The sequence below is a fragment of the Homalodisca vitripennis genome, chromosome 4 (assembly GCF_021130785.1).
Source record: "Homalodisca vitripennis isolate AUS2020 chromosome 4, UT_GWSS_2.1, whole genome shotgun sequence".
NCBI classification, from domain to species: Eukaryota; Metazoa; Arthropoda; class Insecta; order Hemiptera; family Cicadellidae; genus Homalodisca; species Homalodisca vitripennis.
The window spans coordinates 166,976,316-167,003,553 of NC_060210.1; the positions used below are offsets into that span (position 1 = coordinate 166,976,316).

The following is a 27,238-nucleotide window of genomic DNA, read 5'->3' on the forward strand; positions in this document are numbered from 1 at the left end:
GTATAGTCAAACTCAACAACTGGTAAAACTTTTATTGGGATATTGAAAATATAATGTATTGAAATATGAAATTTTATGAAAGTGGATGTTGCTGATGGAAATGATGCTCCATTATTCTTCAGTAAACATGAACCATGCCGTACAGGAATCTGTAAACAATTAAGGAAAATCGACACTCGAGGTAAGTGCAGACTAATATTTTTTTAAACCTCCTCACTTTATACTCTTTTTATAAACAGTTTCATACAACACAATACATAAATCTTGTATACATATTTATAGTGTTAAAATACTGTTTGTTAATAAACCATTCCACAAAGAGAAATAAAGTCCTTAATAATGTGTCCTTAAGCGAGTTTTTTCTAACCTTAATGTGACCTACCAAACAAATTGACATTTAAATAATCACATTAATCTGAGGGATCGTTTGCACCTTTTAACAAAAAGTTCAATCATTTATAATTTTATGAAATTTTGCACTTTTGGCATAAATGAAATATAGTTTTAGTTAGTAATAGATAGATTACATGTATTATGAGGGTACAAAAAATGGTAATTTGCAAACATCCAATGTATTGTACATGTAAACAATGTTTGTGTAGTAAAGATATTTTTATAAACTCAACTACTATTGTCTGTGATATCATCAAATGTTATAAGATCTGACAAATAAATATGTTTCTACTTAATGACTCGACACCCATATACAAAGTGAGACACAAAACCTTAATGTAAGATTCAATATGTCAAAGAAAACCTAAAACTGTTTATGTTGTGTTTGAAACCTTGCAATATTTGTGTAGTAAAGACATTTTTATAAACTCACTACTATTGTCTGTGATATCATCAAATGTTATAAGATCTGACAAATAAATATGTTTCTACTTAATGACTCGACACCCATATACAAAGTGAGACACAAAACCTTAATGAAAGATTCAATATGTCAAAGAAAACCTAAAACTGTTTATGTTGTGTTTGAAACCTTGCAATATTTGTGTAGTAAAGACATTTTTATAAACTCACTACTATTGTCTGTGATATCATCAAATGTTATAAGATCTGACAAATAAATATGTTTCTACTTAATGACTCGACTCCCATATACATAGTGAGACACAAAACCTTAATGAAAGATTCAATATGTCAAAGAAAACCTAAAACTGTTTACGTTGTGTTTGAAACCTTGCAATGTTTGTGTAGTAAAGACATTTTTATAAACTCAACTACTATTGTCTGTGATATCATCAAATGTTATAAGATCTGACAAATAAATATGTTTCTACTTAATGACTCGACACCCATATACAAAGTGAGACACAAAACCTTAATGAAAGATTCAATATGTCAAAGAAAACCTAAAACTGTTTATGTTGTGTTTGAAACCTTGCAATGTTTGTGTAGTAAAGACATTTTTATAAACTCAACTACTATTGTATGTGATATCATCAAATGTTATAAGATCTGACAAATAAATATGTTTCTACTTAATGACTCGACTCCCATATACATAGTGAGACACAAAACCTCAATGAAAGATTCAATATGTCAAAGAAAACCTAAAACTGTTTATGTTGTGTTTGAAACCTTGCAATTAAGTGTTGTAGATGTAGTGATCTGCTTTTTAATGAAGAACTTGTTGAAAAAAGTTCCCTTTCTTCAGACTCATATTTAAACTGGAAAACTTTACAATTACTGGCTCTTACAGTAGTGGTTTTCAATACAAGTCAGAGGGTTATCTTTTTCAGTGGCACCACACATTGCATTGTGATACTTCGAACCTTGTGCTGCGTTTGTATGTTTGGTGTGACGTAGTTAATTATTTTAGTCCCTTTCTTTTTTATATGAAAATAGAAAATTAGACATCAATCTGTTATTATTCCTTGCTTTCTTTGTTGACATATACTCCACGCATAAGCTCAGGAATTTTCGTTCACCTAGCACAAGTCGGAAGTATTCCAGTGATAACCCACTCATATAAGATTGGGGAAAGTAAATAAATTCCTTCAAACAGCTTAAAAGAAAACATTAATATCTATTGGACCTTGAACAGTGGACTGGATTGCATATCTGGGTCCTTAAATATTAGTACAGCTTAAAGATGTTAAAACAAAGAAATGAACTAATTAAAACTGATGCTGAAGCGATGTGACAATGGGTAGAAATTGGGTAGATTCACCATTTACTCACATGTAAACTGACAAGTGTCTATGTCACATTATATTGGTAAAATAAACTATGAAATGTAAAAAATAGTTTGAATTTGTTTTACGGGATCATTGCTTATATTACATCCCACTACCACTATGATTTTTTTCTACTTTCAAGACTTTACATTGAATAAAAATAATGATTATATTATCACTGTCTTCATTTTCAGTCAAAAATTAATGATGAATCTTTTTACAAGAATGATCAAATATATCCCATCTGGATTCATCCAAGAGCTACCGGGTATGATTCGCTGTGTGTGAACGTGCATTGTCATAATGAAACTAAAGTTTTTAGGTAAGTTTTTCCCTGATGCTTCTTTCATATTGCTCGCCTTAGTTTCTACAGTGTAGAATCTTGTTCAAGAAAATCAACCAGAATCACTCCCTTATTGTCCCATAAAACATAGACTGCCTTTACATCTCACAATTTTATCACTCATGTTTTATAACCAGTTACAATACACCAGAGGTGAAGCAAGCCTTTGTTTTTTCTTATCTTTTGAAAGGATTTTTAGAATTCTTTTCGCACAAATTATATGGTAGCCATAACTTTGTCCGCAACGATTTCATAATCTTTGTGAAATTTGAGGAGAATATTCTGAAAGATCAGTGATTAGTGCTTTTCACGAATTTTAATTGATTTTCGTCAACAAGTCTTCCAGGGACCATGCTAGGCTGACTACTGTGATCCTTGCCATGAACATTGGTGCAGCAATTTTTAAAATTAATACACCACTGTTTCATTCTGCTTTCACTCACTATTCTATTCCCATAAACGTCACAAAGTTGGTCATGGATTTTAACTGTTTTATAGTTTATTGCCAACAAAAACTTAAACAACAAACACAGTTCACAAATGGCGGAATTTTGAATTACAGCACACTTTTTAACTAGTCCCACAGCATGAGAAGAAGTAGGAGGAGATGCAGACTGCCTGTTACCACTCGCCTAAATACATACTGCAGCTTAGGAATTCTTTAATAAAAAAACGCATTTTAAAAGGGTATATAACTACCAGATTATAAAACCAAGGCTGGAATAAAACTCATTCAAAAGAATAATTTCATTTAGTTATTCAATACAGAGTTATAATATATTATTGATGTCTCAACTAATTACCATATGGTGGCTCTAAACATAATTACCCAGACCTATTGGGTTTGCCAAGCCATTAATGGAGAAAACAATTCTGTCAGACTGATGAGCTTAAATCTGCTTTCTCACATACTGTGCAACATATTCAATACAAAATATTAATATTTTTTAAGATCAAATAACAGAATTTAAGGAAGTCTAGTACAATAAGTTGAAATTTACATGTTAGTAGAAAAAAGAGTTACTCTGGCCAGAAATTATGTCATACCACCATACCAACCAATTTATCTTTACCCCCCCCCCCCCCCCAACCCACTATACCACCAAACCCCCCCTTCAGATATTCAGTAAAAATTATTACCTTATTATTTTTTTTAAATTGAGATTTACAGAAACCAATTCAACAATTATATCACTGTATTTAAACTTTTCCAAATTTCCATCTTGTGCCATTTAATGATATATCAGCTGAGTTTTTATCAATGTTTTCGTTTCGTATTTTACATCTTTTGGTTTATTTTATTTGTTGTGTTTCTTGTTTCCTTCATTATTTATATTAATGCTTCCTGAAGACGTGGGTAATTAAAATCCCATGAAATATATTAGAAGCCTTATAATCTTTGGTTTTTTCATTTCAATAAGTGGAAAATGGTAATAATTACATGGGTTGAATTTAAGTTAGTGTCGAAAAATTTTTTGGGGTGATACTACTCAGTAATATAGACCAAAAAAATATGTAAATTAAAAAAATTCCCATCATTTCTTAACCCTCCAAGTGTTAGAGGCTCAGACCGAGCCGTTAGGGACCCCGTCTGAAATCGATAAACGAGGCTCCGGTCCGAGCCGTTCGTGAAAAACGACGTATATAATAACTAGTATCGGAATTTCAGCTATATTTTATACTAAACGGTTTTAGTACGAGTTTCCTTTATCTTGTTACTCTATGTCGTATATTTTCAAGCAGATACATATAAACATTATATGGAAACTTGTTGAATGAAAATTACATTTTTTGCTTTGTTTAATGCTGGTGAAAAACATATTCAAAATCAAATTTCATGTAAATATAAACTACATGTGTTATACATCTTTTGTGTTCAAAACTTAAATTGTGAATCTTATTTGGTCTATAATGAAATTTCAAAATAATGTTAACTATGGTAATTGTGAAAAATAGCCTCAAAAATATAATGTTTTGTTGGAAAAATTTGTTGTTTCAAGGTCATTAGTAAATTAATACAATGAAAAAATTTTATCCTTGGTTAAGTTTTTCTGTATCATTCACCATTTTAGTACATATTATAGTCGAACATTTTAATAGATAATATGTTATATTTCAGGTATTAATTTGGATATGTTTTATGAATTAAAACAAAAATACACTGCGCATCATCATAAGAAAGGCCTATCCACTGTAGAGTAATATGAGTATCACTAGGCCTGGAAGAGTTATTACCTACGACAAATTACGCCTATTTTTGTTAAAAAAAAAATCATGTTTTTGTTTCAATAAAAACATCAATTTCCTTCCATTATTTTTAATGTTTTTTTTAATTCAGAAATTCCATTTTTTAACTTGCCCATGTTTGTGAGCTTTAAAATGAACATGATGCAACGTTACTTTTATTTTCATCTTCTACTGGTTTATTAAAGAATCAGTATTGAAAATCAAGGTCCTACTTAAAATATCACGTGTGCCAAATAACCAGTCAAAATTGTGTTTAATTCAATAATAAATCAAACATAGGATTAATACACATAAAGAACAGTGTACAAAAAGAATAATCATAAAATGTAAGTAATCTACAAATTGTTTTCAAATTGCCTGCCTCCCGTTTCTAATGCAGGCTCTGCGCACGCGTTCCTCTCACTAGGCCCTAAACCGTCACGTTCAGACAGGGATCAGCTTCTGGCCGGTTTATAACCAAAAAAATACCAGTTGAACCCACCACTGGGCACAGCAAAAAACCGATGTGGCTCACTTCAAATCTGGCAAGCCTTATGGATGGTCCAGTAAGCGGCACTTCACTAACCGCAGATGTTGAGATTCTGGGGTTTCACATGGGCAATCTCGATAGGTCCTAGTCTTATGTGGAAGATGACTGTGGTGGAGGTTGGTGATGGAACCTCCCTTACACCTCAGAGGTCTCTTGTTAAACACTTAACTAGAGGCTGGCCTCCTCTTCTTATCGGGAAAGACTTAGAGATGTAGTTCCCTAATTCTATCCTCATGGATCTCGATAGGAAGGCTGCCCTACTCCCTAATCCTTACCCATACCCTGAATATCCTATCACTCAGGCCGGAAGCAGCGCAAAGGTTTCTTACAGGACTAAGTGCAATTTAATAAGCTTTCTTGTCCTAAGAAGAAAAAAAAAAAAAAAAAAATCAACGTTCAAAAGATAACTTGTTACGGCACTATTTGGGCATGCTAACTCCAATAAGTATCAATCCTTTTCCTTAAGTCTTCCTCAGAGTGTACAGTACAGTGGGTTCCGAGGTAATACTTCCTGTGTCATAGTCCCCCAAACAAAGAAGTCCATAGGAGATAGGTCAGGTGGAATCTGGACCGGCCAAGGCTACAGTTCCTGTCGCAACCTGTCCTATGCTTGTAATTGTCCGTTAACCCAATGTGACGCACTTCCTTGCTGAAATGAGGAGGAGCACCATCCTGTTGGAAAACTATGTTGTCCCTCAGATCGTGGTCCAATATCAAGTCCATTCCAGAAGTGTGGGCAAGGTAGTTAAGCTGTAAAAAGTCCAAGTAAACTCCACCATTTTTAAGGTTCCTTGAAAAATGCGGGGACCCAACAAGTGGTTTCCGATGACTCCTGACCCATGACGTTGAGGATGGAAAAACGTCTTTGAAGGGAACTTCTCTTGAAGCCCTGGGATTTTGTATTTTTTTTTTTTTTGCGGCGCAATGGGGGGGCGGGTGTCCAGGCCGTGCATGTATGCGTGGTTAAAAACACCAGCCCATAGTGAAGGTAGACTCAATCTGGTGTACAAATTGTTTCTCCAAAAAAATGCTATTGTTCAATATCACTATTGATGCAGCCAGCGACAGAACTCTACTCTTGGACCGAAGTCATTTGGTTCTAATGCTTGAACCTTTGTTAAAAGTGATAGGGGTGGAAGTTATTTTCGTGAAGATTCCTAACACTTTACTCTGAGAAACACCAACTTCTCTGGCAAGTTGTCGGCTGCTGACCTCAGGATTTTCTTGAACTAAATCTAGAACTCGTTCATCTAAGCCAACATCTCGAAGAACAGGACCTACCTCATTACGCTGCCTGTGAACTGTTCCTTCTCTCCAACAAACAGTGAACTGTTCCTCTCTCCAACAAACGCTGATGTAGCCTCGTAAAAACTTTATCACTAGGAACTCTACGATCTGGGTACCGAGCGTGGTATTCTCTCTGAGCAGCCAGAGCATTCCCGCCACAAAAACCATATACAAAATGCATCTCTGCATACTCTCTCGATGTGAAATCCATGATAGCTACGACTCAAATAACTATTTTTAAGTGGATAGAGGTAAAGTCAGGTGAAAGACAAAATAAAACCTGAAAAATGGGGTATTCCTTCATACTTGTGATTGTAGAGATAAGATAGTCAGGAGTAAAAACTGATAAGATATGCAATGCATTATGTCATTTTAAAGCCCACAAAATGGGCAAGTTTTTTGTGGTATTGGCCTCTCTTCAGAATTAACTTCATTTAATTCCTCGGGTCTAATATCTTTTTAATGTTTTTGCTGAAAACTTAAGAATTTGATTTATTAGCAATTTGTTTGTATCAAACTTATTTTCAAGACAGTTTTTCTCCATTATTCCCATGTAAAATTTTGTGTAGATTTCAAAAATGGATTCAGAATTAAAAAAAACATTAAAAATAATGGAGGAAATTGAGTTTTATTGAAACAAAACATGATTTTTTAATTTTTTAACAAAATAGCGAAATTGGTCGTAGTTAAAAGATAGATGGGATAGGGATTTTTTTTTCATATTTTGGTCTATAATACTGAGTAGTATCACCCAAAAAAATTTTTGACACTAACTTAAATTCACCCTGTATATATATAATATAATATATATATATATAAATAATACATAATATATATATATATATATACAGGGTGAATATATATATATATATATATATATATATATATATATATATACAACTAACTAAAACTAAAATATACAACTAAGAAACAATCCAATAAAGATAGGTCAAAAAATATTTAGTTTTCGGATAAAATTTATCTATATTCCGATTGAAAAAAAGAAATTGTAAATTAATAAATAATAATTTTCAACATGATGGCCGTTCAAATTTGTTATAGTTATATTTTATGGAAACAGATAACTTAAAATACCCTATAAAAGAAACATATTTAAAAAATCATTTGTATACATAATCTAATGGTGTAGGAATAAGATTACAATGGAGAAAAAATTCTTATGTTTAAGTGGTATTAACAGTGTGCTCTACCTTGAACACAAAAACTAAAATATTTCAGAAACACATAACTGAAACATTTAATTCACTTTAAAAAGATGTTTGCGGATTTTTGCAGAAAAAAATTCTTTAAAGTCTTCTACTGACTCACCTAAAATTGACAGGTAGCTACCTCCCAGTATAGTCAGTACATAAGAATAAGGTACAAGGACTCCTTTGACATGGAGGCAACAAATGATTAAATCCATCGCTTACTATATCTTGATTACTAATATGTCAAATTAACTTTATAGCACTTATTCTTATCCTTTATACATTGTTTTTTATCTGCATGATATAAAACGTAGAGTTTCCGCATCTCGGTTTTTGTATTTTTCCTGCCTCTCCCTAAAAAATAAATACTTACCCTTATCCTTTTTAAATTAAAAACCTATTAATTTTGTCTTACTCACTACAACAATGATATAAACATTACCCAGTATGTTGAAGATTAAATTAAGGCCTTTTGATAATGCCTAAAAACACATAAAAAACTATTTAAAATGTATTATAACTAAATCTATTATCTTACAAATACAATCTATCATACAAAATTATGTTAGTAATAAGTTTGTATTAAAAAAGGATACGTCCAAAATAATACATATGTCTGTAAAATTATTAAGGAAAATATTTTTTAGTTACACTCTTATTCAGTACTTTTAAAACTATTAAGAATATTGTGTTTTTCAAATAAACAATTATAGCCTAGGCAGAAACTTAATGGTATCTTAGGGAAAGATCTTATACGTATGGTCCTAAAAGGGATAATATCAACCATGTTAAATATAGAAATCATAGCTTTCAATGTTTTTTAAAACAGTAAATTATACTTGTTTTTATTAATTACATTATTATGTTCAGAATATAATATAATATAATATTTATAATATTATTTACAAATATAATAATATTTATTTTATTATTAATTACAGTGTGAGGATAAGTATTGTTAATAACTTGTACCAAATATTTTTCTGATCCCTGATCATATTTCCATGTCCAGCTATTACAATACCGTACACAGAAAAATATTGCGAATTGGAAAAGACCACTTTCGGTACTAGTAATGAAGTCTACTATTTTCCAATTAATTTTTAGCATTTCCCACACTAATACTGTAATCTACATTTCCTGACAAAAGCATAATAAATTATTTGGTAAGCTACATCATATTTCTTTTGGCTTTTTGTTTCATGAATGTATGATTAAAATACAGATATAAAACAATCACAGTTGATCATGGCTGATATTGATTTCACATGGATTCAGTCTCCTGCAGGGTATAATTTTCTTTTATATAAAAATGTATTACTTTGAAGCACATTTACTTCATGCAAAAATTGTTTGGAAAAAACCATTAGAGGACTTTAAAAGTCGTGTTACAGTTTTATATAAACTCGAGACTAAAAACACTGAGTAAAGTTTTATGACATTTTGATTTAAGTCCTGGTATAATTTAAGTAAAATTAAATAAAATCTAAGTAACAGAGTTAAAGGATACGAATAAACCACCAAAGAATCCATTTGTAAGAAGAGTTCTTCTATTGATGAAATATTTTTTCCACTGTGGACCAGCTTTCATTAGAAGAAGACCCTGGAACACCATATTATTCTCACAAATAATAAATATACTACTTTATACTGCCCTATCTTCAATGTTAGTAACCTTGTTGTCAAAGGACCATTAACCCTGTTACCACCACTTCACCCCTTGTATATTCAACTCTTTCTTTATTTATTTATTTTTTTTTTTAAATGGAAGAATTATGAAGGAAATAGGATTTTTCCGGACATTTGCCATCGTTTAGTAATACAAAAAAATCAATGAACGATGGCAAATGTCTGGAAAAATCGTATTTCTGTTCAACTCGTACTTCATTTCTAGATAGTATAGTGTAATGTAATAGGCTAAGCTGGACCACCAGAGCATGTCACACTACCCAATAGTGCCACGACAAACACTTACCTTTTTCCACACTTGTTTAATTAACTGCTCAACTAAAATACATTAGAACTTCAATTTTGTATTGAATTGAATAAATGATATACCTTCTTAGAGTGACATTTTGTAACATGAAAATAAAATATTAAGTTTGAAAAACATTGCACAAAACAAAAAGAGAAATCAAAGTTTGCATTCAAGTTCATGTAATTTCTCAAGTGGTTTTATAACAATATTTTCATTCAGGCACTTAACAGCCATTTCTAACATATATTCTTTTGTTCATAAATATCACACTAGGTATGAAAAGAATTAATGGTTACAATATATTCATTTGCACTTCCCAAGTCTAATAAGTCTGATTACAATAATCACACCTTAAAATGCTTTTAAGAATAGAAAATAAACATCCTCCAAAAACTAAATAGTAATATTAAGGAAAACATTAATTGTACTCCAATGAAATGCAATAACTAAGCAAAATTTATAACTACATACTTTCCAGGAATATACCAAACTAATGGCATAGTTAAACCAGCACACAACATTTTAAAAGCTTCCTTTACAATTCATAATATAGTAATCCACTTTGAGTAATATTAAAAAAACCTCAAAACTTAAAAATTTCTCTAGTAGTAGATTTGCTCAAAGTCTGTTCCAATACTGCCAGGCCTTTTATCAGGGACATGTTTTAAAACTGCCAATCAGTTTTACAGATGTTTATATAGTTTTGATTTATGACCTTAATATAGTTAGAGCTTGCCTTGTTTTTTATGAACCTTCCTTATTATTAGAAACATATAAATTACATTTTTAAACTTTTTTGTTCGGATTTGTTTAGTTTGAGTTTGTATAGTATAATGAAGTTCCAACTCCATACTTCTTCCACAATCATTAGTTGATAGACAATATATTTCTGAAGCAATAAAGAAAAGGACATGGAGGTAAACTGTATAAATACTATTTTTATAGACGTTTTTATGACATAGTGTAACTTTATTCATTTAAGTTACACTATGTAACTCATTCTTGACAATATTAGACACAATTAGACAAAACTCATTCTTGGGAATATATAAATTAAAATGCACTTGTCAAACTTAAACAAAGTACTAAAAAAGTACAGTGTATTTAGAAATTTCTATAAAATAATGATTAATTTATAAATTATTAATTTAAAGTAGACAAGTCATTTACAAGATATTAAATAAATAATGAAGGGACAACGTCGCAAAAGTGCAGTGCTTATTCTAAATTTCTTATCTTTTTGTTATAAGGCGAATATGTAAAACAAGCCCTTAACTCTGATAAATTGTTAGAAAGGTATTTGTAATAACTACAAAATGTCTTAAAATATCACACCTCATATTTTGAATTAAATGTAATTGACTATTTACGACCTGCAGCAAATATTACAAATTTATCTCTTGGACTTTCAGAAATTGCTTATTTACGATTGATTCATTCCAACTTAATGTATGAAATTGTTATTTAAAGAGAAATATCCAAAATGCTTTTAGAAATATAGCGTACTTGCTTAAAATGAGCTACTAAAATAATGATGAAACTATAAAATGGGGTCAGGGAAGAATGATTTATGAAACTTAGGTGTATTACCTGTTTGTGTATTCTAGAAAGTTCCAAAACTTACAACCCTTTCACCAGAGGTATGTCAGCTTTCAACATACAAATTAATATTATCTTTATTAATAATCATATAAAGGAAGAAAATATTTTGTTTTATAAAGATCTATAGTAAAAAAAAAACATTAAAACGTGATGATATTGTTATTTAAAAAAAGTTTGTTTACATTTTTGTTTAGAGATTTTTTACTTTCAACAGATCACATATTACCACTTACCCACAAACCTAAGACAGCAAACACATAGAATCCAAATCCATAAAACCCTGTTAAGCCTAAAAGTCCTGAAGTTCCACCAGAAAGGGCTGCCATTGATGTTCTACAATATTCAACAACTGCTGCATTGTTTCTTATGGCCAATTCACTATATGCAATGATCTCTGTAAAGAAATAAACTCATTAGTGATATATTAGACAAGCATTACTTCAAAGCAGAATTTTAACACAAGACATGGTAAGGCCAACATGTAACGCGACCGATTTGGGGATTAATTGGTATCCGCTGCCACCACCGGATGATTCCGGATAAAAGAAATAAAGTTTGTGTGCAACAACGTTTGAATTTTAAAAACACTGTTTATTATTGATTAATTTATAAGAATTACACAATTTACATTGGTTAAAAAGGGGGAGAGCACTTCTGAATGATATAAAGTATTGAATTACATTATTGAAAGAATTTAGAAAATTTTTATAATAGGGCGACAGAGAGTTACATGTCTACGAGTCTGAGGCCTGAACTAGACTAGCTTCCCAGCACACGCAGGTGCTGACTCTGCATTGTCAGCAGTCTTACTGCTGACCTCCTCAACAGTGCTGTACACTTTTACAATTATTATTACGTCTTTAGTTAAATTTTACTAAATGAATGAAATTTGTATATAAACCAAATAAAGCATAATTTCTTGAATTATTGTTAATATTGGGTTCGGGTCATTACATCACCCTCTCCTCTGGAAAAGATGTGTCATAGGATTAAAGTGATGGCACATCTTGAATCTATTACATTCGTATGTTAATGACTTATTTGTAACTTAAAAAATGTTTTTTTTTCTTTGAAGTGTTCCCCATATTATTAATACATATTTCTAATCTAAGTTTACCATAACCATGTGATACTATTAAGATTTAGGATTATTACTAATATACAATATTTCTTTTCAGAGTCACAAGCCGGTCAGAGTCTTTTGATTTGTCACTTTAAAAGATTTTAAAAATTGTCACGTTTTTTTTTTCACTACTTAATCATGAGGGGGGGGTCATCCGAACAAAGGAGGCTTCGTGGATGATCTCTGCTAATGGAGTTCCTTCCTCCACCCTCACCGTCAGTTGGCTCTGGTCTGGGCCGTTTGTGCTCTGAGTTTGTCTTTGCTGCCGACTGGTCGGGGGCAAAGGCGTCTTATTCTCCTATGACATATAAAAACTACGAGCAGTACACAATTTTAAACTTACAACTACATACATGACAATAAAAATTATAATTCTTATTTACATTAATGACGACAGGTTTGTTTACATTATATCCTTGCAATAATGAATTTAGTCCTATTTCTATATGATCATCAATTAGATTCTTTTTTATATCTTTTAGCGTTTCAAAGGTTAAGTTATTGTTTAATAATATAAGAGTGGTTTTCATTTGGCTGCAATATGTTTATTTTCGGTATATGAAGGTGCGTAATATTTCTTTTATAAACTATATTTCCCTCTGATTCTTGAAAATATCTTACCACTTTTTCCAAAAAATATCACACCTTGATATTTGTTTTATGATACCTGAGGTGTTAACAACAACTTCTAAATAATCTTTTACAATGTCTGTTTTAATTACAGATGTATCATCTTCAATATTTCTAAAACAATTTAATATTACTTTGTAGGGTTCTGCAACACTATAAATCCAATCATTACCATTTTGTAACCAAAACGGTGAATTTTACATTCTCAGTTAGAACTCTGTTACATTTTTGAGTTACAGAAACTTAATCCCATAAACAGTGAATAGATGCAACCATCGACTGTATGGTGTAGTACACTTATTGAATTTGGACAAATTTTAAACATAACTGTGCCTACATTGAACATATTCATCTGAGGCGAGAGGTACATAGTACTGCTATCTTTAGATATCAACAAGTAATCGTGTTCAATTTTCCACACTAACCAAATGTCGTAACCTAGGTTGATTAAAGTGGTATCACTTCTATTTTATAGGTTTCAAATTGTCTATCAATTGAGCTTAATGGTACTGTAACAATCAATCTTATGCTAGCTGGATTAGCTAATGCTTGCGCTGTACAAAGATCGTAATACAAAAATATATCTTCATCATTTACAGGAACAATTAGTTTCAAATGAGATGGTATAATCTTTTCAATTTTATTCAAAACTTTTGTAAAATCATGTGGATTTAGTAATTTACTGCTTATCTTACCAGAGTATATAAGTTCTAATGCTTGCCTAAACTCTACTACTCTTAGCTTAGCTTCATCAACAGTTTGACCTAAATGTCTTAACATTGTTGTAATTGCCATATGTTTTGCTCAAGGACTGATGCATCATTATATTCTGTTCATTGAAGTTTGTTAATGATGTTATTAACTGTCTTTGGCTGTAGATAAACTTAATCATTATCTCATGAATAGCTTTAGTGTTACTTACAATCTAGAATTAATATCTTTCATCAAAGTTATTTGTGTATGACTCGAACTAACAACTGTACCACTTATTAAACTTTAGTTCGTCTACTTTGGTATTTACATGTTCTAAATCTTCACTAGTCGGTACACCAAATAACCACTTTAATGCATAACCTCCTGCATTTATAAGTCCACGCTTATTTCTAGAATGTCCTACAGGTGGCAAAAGTTTTAATAAGTCAGTTATATCACTCTCATATTGTTCGATTCCTTCCTTCACTCTTATATATTCAAAACTCGAAGTCTTCATCCCAGACGTTCACACTGATATTTTTAAATGTTTCTAATTCTACACATCTTTCTTTTAATGGTATCAGTTCATCAAGGATTTCCAACTAGATCAAAGTCTAAAACGATTCTCCATTCATCTCCGGATATCACAGAGTCTTCTAGCTTTCTAAACACAACTCCTTGGCTCATTTCAGCTGCTTTGACCAACGTAATAATCATTAGTTCCTGTAACAAAGGTTATACTTGACATCCATAATCTAACCTTTAATTTATGTTATGCATATTCAATGTTGCTTAACTAACTTCTCCTTATTATAATATAACACAATTGATCTTCTTAAAGTAACTCGATTTATTCCTTTCACTTCTTACAACTTTTTTTTTCCTTCTGGCCTTCTGTGTTAGTACTCTCATTAATCTCATGTGCTTGTGTGGATATTCTCAGACAATTTTTAAATCTTCAGGGTACCCTTTTTTGTGTTTCTCTCTCACACAACATTCAAACTCATTCAGCAACATTTCGTTTCACATTTTCACTTCTGTCAAAACTGATCATTTTCACTTCATTCGCTACTGAGTTGTTATCCTACAAGATGAAATTTCAAGAATACTCAACAACTTCGGCTTTTCTCTTACTTCTCTCATGATATAACACTTTACTTCTACATTATTATAGTACAAACTTGTATACTTCTATTTACAACTCAACTTCATAGTCTTCCAGTCTGGATGGCTTCCTCCTTATCCCTAACTGGTCTTTCATTGTTTCTTTCTTGGCAGATTGTAATCCACTCGGTCCGGCTTGCTCTGCTGCTTGGCTTGGTACTGTTGGATCTTCAACCTCCTCTTCTGCATCACTTGCTTCTTTGAGGCTTATTCCTCTTCTTGCTTCCTTGCTAGAAACTCCTAGTGCTTCTTCATTTTCATTTCATGAGTTTCTTCTTCGCTGTCTTCGCTTTCTTCTTCTTTGTTTTTCAGTTCAACTACTGGCTTGATTCTATTCACGTGCACTTTGACGTTTTTCCCTCTTATCCTTAAAACTACATTTAACTCAGATAACGATTTCTACTATTTTGTATGGACCTTTCCATAACTGTGAGAGTTTTTTAACTCTGCCCTTTTTTATGTGTGGTACATGCAGGTACACTAACTGTCCGACATAATACTCACTTTCTTTCGACTTCTTGTCGTAATGCTTCTTTTGAGCTTTCCTTGCCTTTTCCTGGCAGTGTTTCGATATATCTTGAATCTCTTTTAATCTGGTTCGTAGATCTTCCACGTAATCTGAGTAGACATCTGTGTCCTCAGTTATAGTGAGATCTGCTTTAAGGGTGTTTCCATCTTCTTTCCGTACACCATTTCAAAGGGTGTGTACCCTGTACACTCGTGTTTCTTGGCTGTTGTATGCCATGTTAATCATGGTACAGTTCGTCCCAGTCTGACTGGTTTTTGTTGACAAAGTGGCTCAGCATTTTAGGGATGGTTCGGTTTGCACTCTCTCTGTCCGTCCGTTACTCATAGGATGGTAAGCAGTTGTCTGTAATTTTTTTATTTTCAGTAGTTTGCAAAACATTCTGAATCAGTTCTGATGTGAAATTTTTTCCTTGGTCTGTAATTAATTCTTTTGGTACTCCGATTGGACGTTATAACTTTCTGAACAAATGCTCGTGCTATGGTTTCAGCTGTTTGATCTGGTAATGCTATAAATATTCCGAATCTTGTGAAATGGTCGATAACAGTTAATATGTACTTGTTATTTGATCTAGTTAACGGTAATGGACCTACTATGTCGCATGCTAATCTATACCCAAATTCACTCACTTCTTGAAACTTCCCTAATGGTGCTTTTGATTTTCCATAATCTGTTCGTCTGTTGCCATGAGTCACATGATCGTACGAATGCTGTTTACATCTGCTCTCATTTTTGGCCAGTAGAATTTGTCTTGAATTCTTAATATGGTCTTCTTTATTCCTCCATGTCCACTCGTTGGTAAATCATGATGTAGTCGTATTACTTTCTCTCTCAATTCTCTTGGTATTACAATTAATTTTTCATCTTCTTTCTTGAAGTACACTACTCCTTGGGGACTTGTTTTGAAATGTTCATGCATTTTCAGTTTTTGACATTCTTTATCTTTCTTTTGAGCTGCTTTAATCGCGTCTAGATCTAATAAAGGTAACTTTTCACACTCATTTTTGTATACTACTCTACTTAGACAATCTGCATTTTTGTTTTTCACACCGGGTTTGTGGTAAACTTTGTAATCATACTCAGCTAATTTCAAAGCCCATCTTGTTATCTACTTGAAGGATCTTTTAATGATAGTAACCATTTGATTGCACTGTGATCCGTGTAAAGAGAAAAGGATCTTCCATAAAGGTAACATCTGAAGTACTTAACTGCCCAAACTACAGCTAATAACTCTCTTTCGGTTACACTGTAGTTCTGTTCTGCGGAATTCAACTGTCTTGATGCATACGCTATAGGATGTTCTACACCGTTTATTTCTTGTCCTAGCACCTGCACCAATCGCTACGTTGCTGGCATCTGTGCTAAGAATGAAAGATTTTGAAAAGTCTGGGTAGATCAACAAGGGTTCAGTGGTTAGTTTTCTTTTAGTTTTTTGAAAGCTGTCTCACAATCTGGTGTCCCAATTAAATTTTTCATTCTTTTTGATCAATTTAGTTAATGGTTTGGCTATGTCCGCAAAGTTTGGAACATGCCTTCTGTAGTAACTGCATAATCCAATGAATCCTCTGATTTCTTTCTCATTCTTTGGCTGAGGGAACTCCTTTACAGCTTCAATCTTTTTCGGACAAGGCTTTACTCCTTGATTCGTGATTATATGTCCTAAGAAATTAATTTCGGGTTTTGCAATTTGGCATTTCTTTAGCTGCACACTTAAAGTTTACCTCTTTAAACCTCTCTAGCACGTCACTCAAATCTTGTGCATGCTGTTCTATTGTCGGGCTGTAGACTAAGATGTCATCCATGTATGGTAGACAAGACTTTCCTTTCAGTCCTGATAAAGTTGGTATCAATCAACCTCTGGAAAACTGCAGGGGAGTTATAAGACCCATGGGCATTCTGGTATATACATAATGTCCTGTTGGAGTACTGAAAGCTGTTTTCTCTTGGCTGTCAGGATGCATTTTAATTTGGAAGAATCCCGAATTCATATCTAGTGCAGTAAAGAATTTACTTCCACCAAGCATGTCAAGTGTTTCGTGGATATCTGGTAAAGGATAAACTTCTGGTACTGTGCATGAGTTCAGATCTCTGTAGTCGATGCACATTCTGTGAGTTACAACACCATCTGGACCAGGTTTCTTTGGAACTATGACCACTGGTGCTGACCATGGTGATACCACTCGGTATTATGATTCCCTTATCCAGTTGTTCCTCTATCAGATCTTGTATCACTTGTTTTCTGTGCATGAGGCACTCTGTATGGCCTTTTGTTAATGGGAGGGTGGTCTCCTGTGTTAATTTTGTGGCTTACTTTTGCTGTACATCCTAAATTTTCAATTCCTCCAAGGCTAAACAAAATTTCCAAATCGATGAAGTACGTTTCTAATCTTTGCTTTTTCCTCTGGTCTCAAATGCTATATCTTTTCTTCTACTTTTCTTCTGAATTCGTCGCTTTTTTTAGATACTGTGTTGACCCTTTTTGGTTCTGTTGAATTCTCTGGTTTTAAATGAGGTTCTTCTAATTTACAGATCAGAGTGTTCTTGTACATTGTTAAATTTTCTGAGCTTGTATTGACTACTTTCGTCCAACAAGTTCCATTTTCTTACTGTAGTTTAGACTTCTGGCTACATAAATTCCATGAATTTTTACGAGTGCTGGTTCTGTAATTACAACTTTGTTCTCAATTTCTTGCTTTCGTTGTTTCACATTTTTCCCCAATTTTAGTTGTACTACCATTTCTGAACGGGCAGGTATGTTGAGGTTAGTTCTGCAGTAGGCTGGAAGATATTCAGGCAAGTTTTCGTTTTCGTTTAGGCTTCACTTGCGTGTTGATTGAGCGATCGGGTTCTACTTGGAAGGTTTTGAGTTCGCTTGGTGGCTATACCAAGTCCACTCACACAATCATTTGTAGTTTCTTTGTCTCGTGTCGTATAGGTTGACTGCGTCACGACCTTCAATACTTAAGACATATCGTTCTAAATCAATGACAGCTCTTTTCCACCTAAGCACATCATACCCTATAACTGCAATATAATCGTCAGGCAAGTCTGCTACTATGAACGTACACACATCATTTCTGTGTCTCCTAGCTTTATAGTCTGTTTTATACTTGACCGTAGGTGTGCATTATGGCTCCTGTGATGCCATGTACACGAACATCAGTCGGTGAGATAGGTCCTTGGGTGACCGTTTTCTCTATCATCGAGATTTGTGCCCCAGTATCAATTATTACTGGCCCATTGACACTCCCCAATGGTTCCATGAGCTAGTAGTTCATAGTTGTTTTCCTGCTCAGTGATGTATGCAATTTTAGGTTTTTTTCTTCGCCTGTCCAAACCTTATCTTGTGTAGGTTCAGATTTACTTCCTCACGGGGTTTGCCAGCGGCGCTTCTGGGTTCCCCGCTGTAGTTTAACGGTAGAGCGTTTTCTTGAACTATAACCGCTTCCTGAAGGTTGACCTCTTTCGTTACCCGTGTTCTTTGTTCTGGCCCAGCAATTATCAGCTGTATGACCTTGCTTCTTGCAGAAGCTGCAGTGAGGACGTGTGGAGTTTGCCTTTGATTTAAATTCTGATTCTCTGTGCCCTTTTCTACGGCAATATCCACATTCCCTTCATCTGCTGTCTGTAGAGCTTCTACATCTACAGTCTTTTGCTACGTGTCCTATCTTTCCACAATTGTAGCATTTACTTGTTAAATTGTTTCCAAAAACTTTCCTTGGTTTTTCTTCAATGGATTTGGCCTTTTTTCTAAGTTATTTATTGCTATTGCGGTAGTCACTGCTTCTCTAAAATTCTTTGGAAACTTAATCCTTGTTTGTATGCCAATTTCTCCGTAGAGTCCTCTGACAAAGGCTTCCATTGTTCTTCGGTCAGCTTCTTTCTCTTAATACTCTATTTACTTCTTCGTTATTGGTGGTTCTTAGTGTTTTGTCACTGACCCTCTTGACTCTGTCAGAAAATTGTTCGATGGTCTCTCCTTTATTTTGTCTGATGTTAGCCAATTGTTCAAAATAATAGTGATCTGGTAGGCTATCTCCAAACCTTTTCGGTTAGAGCAGCAGACTTAATTTCTTTAAGTGTTGTGGCGTTTTTGCATTTTTCATCTGATTTTGAAAACTGTAGTGCACTACCAATTAACTTTAATTTCAATACTTGTAATGTTTGTGTTTCGTTCCAATTGCTCAGTTCTCCTATGCCTTGAATGCTATCGAAGAATGGCATGAGTAGATCGGCTCTCTCTCCGTCATAGGGAGTAATGCTAGACACTAGCTCAAATGATGGTCTGCTTGCTGCTCCGATTGTCATATCCATAGCGGATGGTGACATTTCTGTTCTGTTCAGCACAGAATTTCCCGCGATGGTTTCGTCTATGCAGTCTTGAAGAGACCTGACTTTGGTTGAAATTGCATCAAAAGCCTCTTGAAATTCAATGGTTTTTCCTTCAAACGTTACTGTAGAACTCATGATTGTTGATTTGTTATAATGATCTTAATAATCATAACATTTAATTTAGGAAAACTCTACAAAATTTTACGAAGTTCGATTTAAAATATACGACTGAATTTATGACTAATAAGACACTATTTTTTTCTTCAAAATCCCAAAAGTTTTTCTATAAAAAAAAATTTTTTAATAACCAATCAATGATCGATAACCTATCTATACCTATCTAATCAATCAATCATCATCAATTGATGTTAGTAATAATAATCCATATACATCATATAAAACTAAATTAGTAGATTAGCAATGCTAATCATTAAACAATATCAATTTACACAGCAAGGTATGAGTATAGATTTTAAATACGCACGGAATAGCGTCTAACTTCAAATTCAAATTAATTTTAAAACATAAATATTTCTCAATAACAATTATTTAAACTCAAAATTATTAATTTATCATAACTATGACACTTGTTTTTAAAGAGTGCTTCTACATTACAAAGATTTAATAATTAATTTTTTTTATCTAGAAACATTGGCAATTCCTGAATATTATTTAACAAGTATTCTTTCTTAATTTTAAAATGAGAAATAGGTGCCCCTGGAAGTGACGACCTGACATTGAAGTACACATTGTTACTCCATGTTAGAGTAATTCAATTTAATTTATTATTACTTAATAATCAATCACAAAATTTGCCAAAAAAATGTGTTCATTCAATGCTGCATTCACTATTATTACCACAGGCACCTTTATTCTCTCTTATTTCTATGTCTTATTTTATTATATAATTAACGTAGAATATTTGGTAAAATTAGTTAAAAGTATAGCCAATGTTTCTTTATTATATTTATTTAATTTCTGAACGTGAACAAAGGCTCACCAAATATCGCCGCCATTGTGACTATGCCATGGTTGCTAAGGCTGTGGACAGATGATGTTGGTTGTTGACAGCGTCACCCACGATGTTGGTTGGTTGCTCCGCTTCCGTCTCCTAGGCTGGCGACGTGATGAAGATGGCAAAGATGGCGTCCTTTCTCGGCGTCCTTTCTCGGCTTGGCGTCTTCACGTGTAGATTCCTTTATTCCAATTCCATCGTCTTCCTGTTGCACTTTTTACTCCAAAATTTTGAAAGATCCAACTTGGAAACACTTTTCCTAACTGTTAAACTATACTTGACACTGGATTACACTGTTTAAAGTAATTTTGATGTTCACGTGGTCACTTCGGCGTCGGGAGAAAACAATCAACTGTACAGTTTAAATTGTCCCAAAGTTACGCGATAATCCCACCGCTGCCACCAAATCTGTAACGCGACCGATTTGGGGATTAATTGGTATCCGCTGCCACCACCGGATGATTCCGGAAAAAAAAGAAATAAAGTTTGTGCAACAACGTTTGAATTTTAAAAACACTGTTTATTAATGATTAATTTATAAGAATTACACAATTTACATTGGTTAAAAAGGGGGAGAGCACTTCTGAATGATATAAAGTATTGAATTACATTATTGAAAGAATTTAGAAAATTTTATAATAGGGCGACAGAGAGTTACATGTCTACGAGTCTGAGGCCTGAACTAGACTAGCTTCCCAGCACACGCAGGTGCTGACTCTGCATTGTCAGCAGTCTTACTGCTGACCTCCTCAACAGTGCTGTTACACTTTACAATTATTATTACGTCTTTAGTTAAATTTTACTAAATGAATGAAAATTTGTATATAACCAAATAAAGCATAATTTCTTGAATTATTGTTAATATTGGGTTCGGGTCGTTACAAACATAATAAAATAGATGAGTGTAAAATAGAAAATAAAAATTATAACAAATGAAGGTTGTTGGAAGGAACGTGGATATTAGGTTTAATCGAAACAATACCAGAAAGTTAAAAACAATACAGTGTGTATACAGAATTAAGACGTGTCCTGAACACAAGTGAGATGCATACGCTTTCATACACCTTACCTTGTGTTAAAGCATGGAACAACCATAGTCACTAAAATATGGAAGCACACTTTGGTTTAAGTGCATTTTACTATAAACCAAGGTGAAAACTTTTTTTTAGACCTGAAAACTCATGTTACTGTGAACATTGTTGAAAGCTCTTGGATTGCTATGTCTAAACAAAGTCTAAAAAGTGACATACCAGCCGACCTGCTTCCAGATAGTCCCCGTGAGTATTTACACAGAAGAGAGGTTATCTGGAAAGGATGCTTTCAACTTCTTAAAAGTGGTTAGTCATTGCTACCCAGAATAAAAAAAACAATTCCATAAGTTCCTATTTTATATTCTAAATATTAGTTATACTGTAATAATATCTTTATACTGTTTATGAGTTTTTCTTATTTTCTTGTTCTAATTTTTTGTTTAACTATTACGGTTCCTATATTGTTCATGAGATTTTCTTTGTAAATATTAAATTAATGTTTTAATTTCAAATACACACCTTTTATTCAGTAATATAAGTACGTTAATATTGATTAATAGTCTAGTATTCAATAATACGTATTATGTATCAATAATTATTCTAATCTATTAAAAACCATAGTCTGTGTATTATATTCTGCTCCAAATATAAATGATAAGTTACATTAAGAATGTCTTCTATTTTTATTTAAGCTACAATAATCTTTTTGAATAACCTAGAGAAAAGTTATTTTAAATGTGTTTGTTTCAATTTATTATTTTATGAAATAAAAATCTTAGAGGCCTATAGCCTAATACAATAATATTATTTTTAAATTAGAAAAATGTGATGCAGCATACTATACATGAAATAAATTTCATAAAATAAATCAGTAAATTTCACTTATTTTTATTTGAAACCAGAAAACATAGTGTAGCATATACAACTGGATTAATAAAAATATTTGGTAAAGTAACAGAACATATATGTAGGTAGGTAATTTCTCTAATTATGATAGAAATTAATAAAACATTCCTTGAAGTTAAAGACATGGTGGTCATTCATTACAGAATATTCATTAATACCCATTCGTTAAAAGTACAGTAGTTCAGATAATTTATTAGTAGTATTCGTTCTACAGTATAAGGAATAGGCCTTTATGCTGCAGTGTAAATTAGCGGCCGCCATGACAATTGAATACAAAAACATTATAATGATTGTTATTTACTATCAGTTATTGTTATTTAATAAATTAAATCAAAGTTGGCAATACTGTTATAATTAATAAATTAAACAAAGTCAAATAATTTGTGTGGTATTTAAATAATGGCTGCAAGTGCAATGACGATAGACATGCGTTATTTGTCTCAAGCTGTCAAGACATGTTAATCCCTCAAAAAATAAGAAGTTTTACACTGCTTTTTGTTACAATTAATAAATACTCATTAGATATGTTTAATTAATCAAAAACGATTAATGCTGTAAACTATATTACTAACTATAATCATTTAAAACACCCAAAGGCATTTGTCGTGCAATCCATCTGTTTTAACAGTTTTTCATGTTTATAAAACTTTTATTTCCTTTGAGAAGCTTTAGTAAACAATAAATTAATTTTTGTGCTTTGTTTGTGAGCCAAAATTACAATTATTGCAAGGATTAATACAGGAACAGTTCCAACCTAATTGGATTTCAGGATAACTTTTAATACTATTAAACAGGAACTATAACATCACATGTACCTATCTTATTGGCAACGTAAAATATAAGGCAAATTATTACAACACAGTGACTTATAAAATTATTTATTGGCAAGTAATGTTACAAACGTATATATAAACTATATACTTACTGTCTGTTGTGATTAGCTGTACATTTCTAACCAAAACTAATTTATTAGATTTTGGTGAATGCCAAGACTGGTGAAAACCGCTTTTGATGTTTTTTGCTCATTTAAATGGAAACACATTGTTTTGAAAAATAAACTGGTGATTAATTTTACTAGCACCATCTCGAGAATATTTTCACTATAATCATAGCAACTAGAATGGTTTTTAAATGCATTTTCAGCTAGCGTTCTACATGATAATATTGTCAAACGTTTAGTTAATCTGGTCCATTTTTTGTTCATTACATGTCAGAATAGTGTACAAAAATTTTACAGTTTTTATAACATCAGAAGAGACTCTAATTAGATTGTCTTTACATACAATCAGAGAAATGAGTGCAAGAGCTTAAATCTAACATATGCACGTTACAACATTCTTCACTTAATTGTAGAACAAATATTTTTACTATAAATCCACTAATGCAATACAGGATATTATTTTTATAATATGAACAACTATTGTTTTCCACTAAGCCTTTAAGTTTTTCTATTTATCTTATACTTCAAAATTTAAACAATTAGTATTTTCAGAAGCTTGTACGCTATTTCTGAACATAAGTTCCTCAAAGCTCACTAGAACTGTTTAACATTAGGATTATTATTATTAATATTATCTCCTCGAGACCTAATACAAGAAAAAAAGTAGTTCTAAGTTATCTTGAGAAAACTTGTGTTAGAAAATACTTAAAATCTAAATCAAACAATAATCTCTTCTTACATAAAATTTTAGTTATGTTTATTTTTGTTAAGAATTCAAGAGCAAACGTCTTTCTTGGGTGTTTTAAAATAGGTAAACCATCAATCTTTAAATTTCGTAAATACTTATAATTAACATTTAGCGTGTGAATGCACACATTAAAATTGTCTTTTCTTAGTGGACTTTTGTGGTTTTTATCATAAGGGTCTCTGGAATTTAAAACATAAAATAATCTGTCTATAACCTGATAAACTTTACTGTAGCCTCAGCTCCTACAAAGTCCGGATGCTTTTTCTTAGAGAGAAAGTCGATTGCATCAGCTATGCCCAAAGTTAAAAGTCTGAACTGCAATATGTACATTAATGTTTGAATTGGTAAACTTAATGTGTTTTTCTGACAATATATTTGAAAATGTTGGACCATGTTTTATTTGTACCGTATTAAGACTGTAAATAAACTTAAAATTAACTGCTAAACAACTGCAATGCAAAACATATGGGCAGCGAGTGTGTAAACAGAGGGTTGGCACGCCTTCTTGTCTATTATGGTGGGGGTGAAGGCAGTAACCGATGGACCATTTTTGTGGCTTTTCCACGTCTTTAGTCAGCAATCCAGTTCTATTATACATCAATGGGTAAAACTAATATACTTGTAGAATGTAACTCCACTTTTAAATCCAAATTCAAGGAAACTCAAGTACAAAATGGATAATGACAACGACAAAACACCAAGAACAACGTCTTTATTTTGAAATCTACTGCGCAGCATATCTGACCAATCACAAAAAAGGAAAAAAAAATATAATAACCAGATGTGCAAACACAATACCTACTGGTAAACAAGACCGAGAGCACAGAGGAAAACAAACTTCGCCATAGAGGTAGAACCTAGTACAAAAATAAAAGTTAAGAGTAAGAAAAACCCAAATAACTCGTGAATTATCCCCATACGCAGTTGTAGCTCTACATTGACCTCTAAAATTCTGCAATATAATAAGCAGTCACCAACACAATCGGATGATGATTATCGAATGACATGGAATCATTGATATTAATGAACATCCAAAGGACTGAAAGCAAAGTGTCAGACCAAATAATATAATAGATATATTTTAAACAACAATATGGTTTGGCTAATTTTCAATCTAGAAATTAATGTATAAATATTAATATAATTTACAAATTATAATATAATATATAATTACAACAAAACAATAACATTTACTTAATTTATGTATTTTCAAGGATATGTGACTGCTTAAAAAACAAAGAAAACATGTACGCCACTGTTCTTGGCACCATTAGTCAATATCAAAACAGATTATATGAATTTTTAATTTATTTCCAAACATATTTTTACTTTGAGTAAATTTTGAATGATGATGTCGAGCTGAATTACGTTTAAGACTTTAAAATGTTAATATAGAGAAGCTATGCGTTTATATGTAAAAGAAATGTATTTGTTTCATATTATATAAAATAACTAAACGTAATTTAAAGTCTGTTTGAGCAGCGTAGTACTCACGATTACTTTAGCAAATCTGAAATGGTATTCCTGCAGGTAATATGCCATCAAAACCAAATTTAGAATGATCAAAGAAAGTCTTCTCAAGTGCGTTTTTTGCAACATCGTATTTGTTCTGACTTTTCTTGTAACGAAACACTATTTGATTTCCACCATTAATTCTAGGTTTCATCTCCTCATTGCAAACAAAATACTTTGGATGTAAGGAGCTTGCTCCTTTTCTTGCAGCAATTTAAAACACTGCTCAGTGTTTATAAAAACATTTTTATGCAATATTTGCATATTCATCACCTTTGTTCTTGTCGTCACTAGCCTTCTATTTCTATTTAATTCGATAGTAACGATATTTAAAATCGATAATCATCCGATCGTGTTGGTGGCTGCTTATTATACTGTAGCCAAATTTCTTTGTACTTTTTCACCTGAACTTTAGTATCCTGGTATTCCCTTCACCAATGTCTATCCCTCTTTAGTTTGTTACCTCCCCCACCCAGAAATCCCAGATTCCCTTCGATCCCCTATATTGATGAACTATTAGAAATATAACCTAAAATTTAAACATCAGGTATTGTGCACTCATGGATCGCAACGGACTAAAAATTCTTTCTGGAAATAAAAACATATTATTTCAAGAAATTTATAAAAGTAATTTGAGATTGTTGAAGCTAATAAACTAGAACCAAAACATTTAAATGTAAATAGTTAAATTGAAAATTTATTGTGATATATTCAAGTATTATATTGGGTGATATACTGTAACAATTAAGTAACTTAAGTTATGAGGATGTGTCACAGTATCTCTATGAATAACTGACACTTAAATTATAACCTGTATTAACTTCCCTAGTCTACTTAAATTATATCCTATATTAAAAAGTAATCAAAGGGTTTTCTAATGAAATCTTAATCATTTTGTACAAAATATGCATTTATAAATAATTTCACAATTAAAATACAAGTCACTTAAAGAAAAATTAGTCTTACCTCCTGATTTGTCTACTTTTGTTTTTACTCTCCCGACTGACATATTAAAACAAATCTGTCAAATTGAAATTGGGGTACAATAAGTATAAACAAATAATTTAGTGACTAAATATTGAGTCCATAAAATAATACTTCTAACGGCAAAAATAACTAGGGATTAGTTAAAATACATAAACGTTCTCGAAATTTACACTTTACAGGTTAGTTGCAGAACAGTTACAGACGATAATGAATCTGAATCCATAATCCAAATTTGATAGCACTGCCAG

The 27,238-nt window shown here is 32.2% G+C and overlaps 1 protein-coding gene across 1 annotated transcript; it reads right to left on the minus strand.

Moving 5' to 3' along the window:
- Positions 1–12: 12 nt before the first annotated feature.
- On the minus strand, positions 13–27,238 carry LOC124360561 (ER membrane protein complex subunit 6). The gene is made up of 5 exons (XM_046814282.1): positions 26,970–27,238; positions 11,617–11,777; positions 9,314–9,406; positions 8,400–8,419; positions 13–149 (listed from the first exon to the last, which is right to left on the minus strand). Exons 1-5 carry the CDS (start codon positions 27,010–27,012, stop codon positions 119–121), a joined length of 348 nt encoding a protein of 115 aa, XP_046670238.1. The 5' UTR covers positions 27,013–27,238; the 3' UTR covers positions 13–118.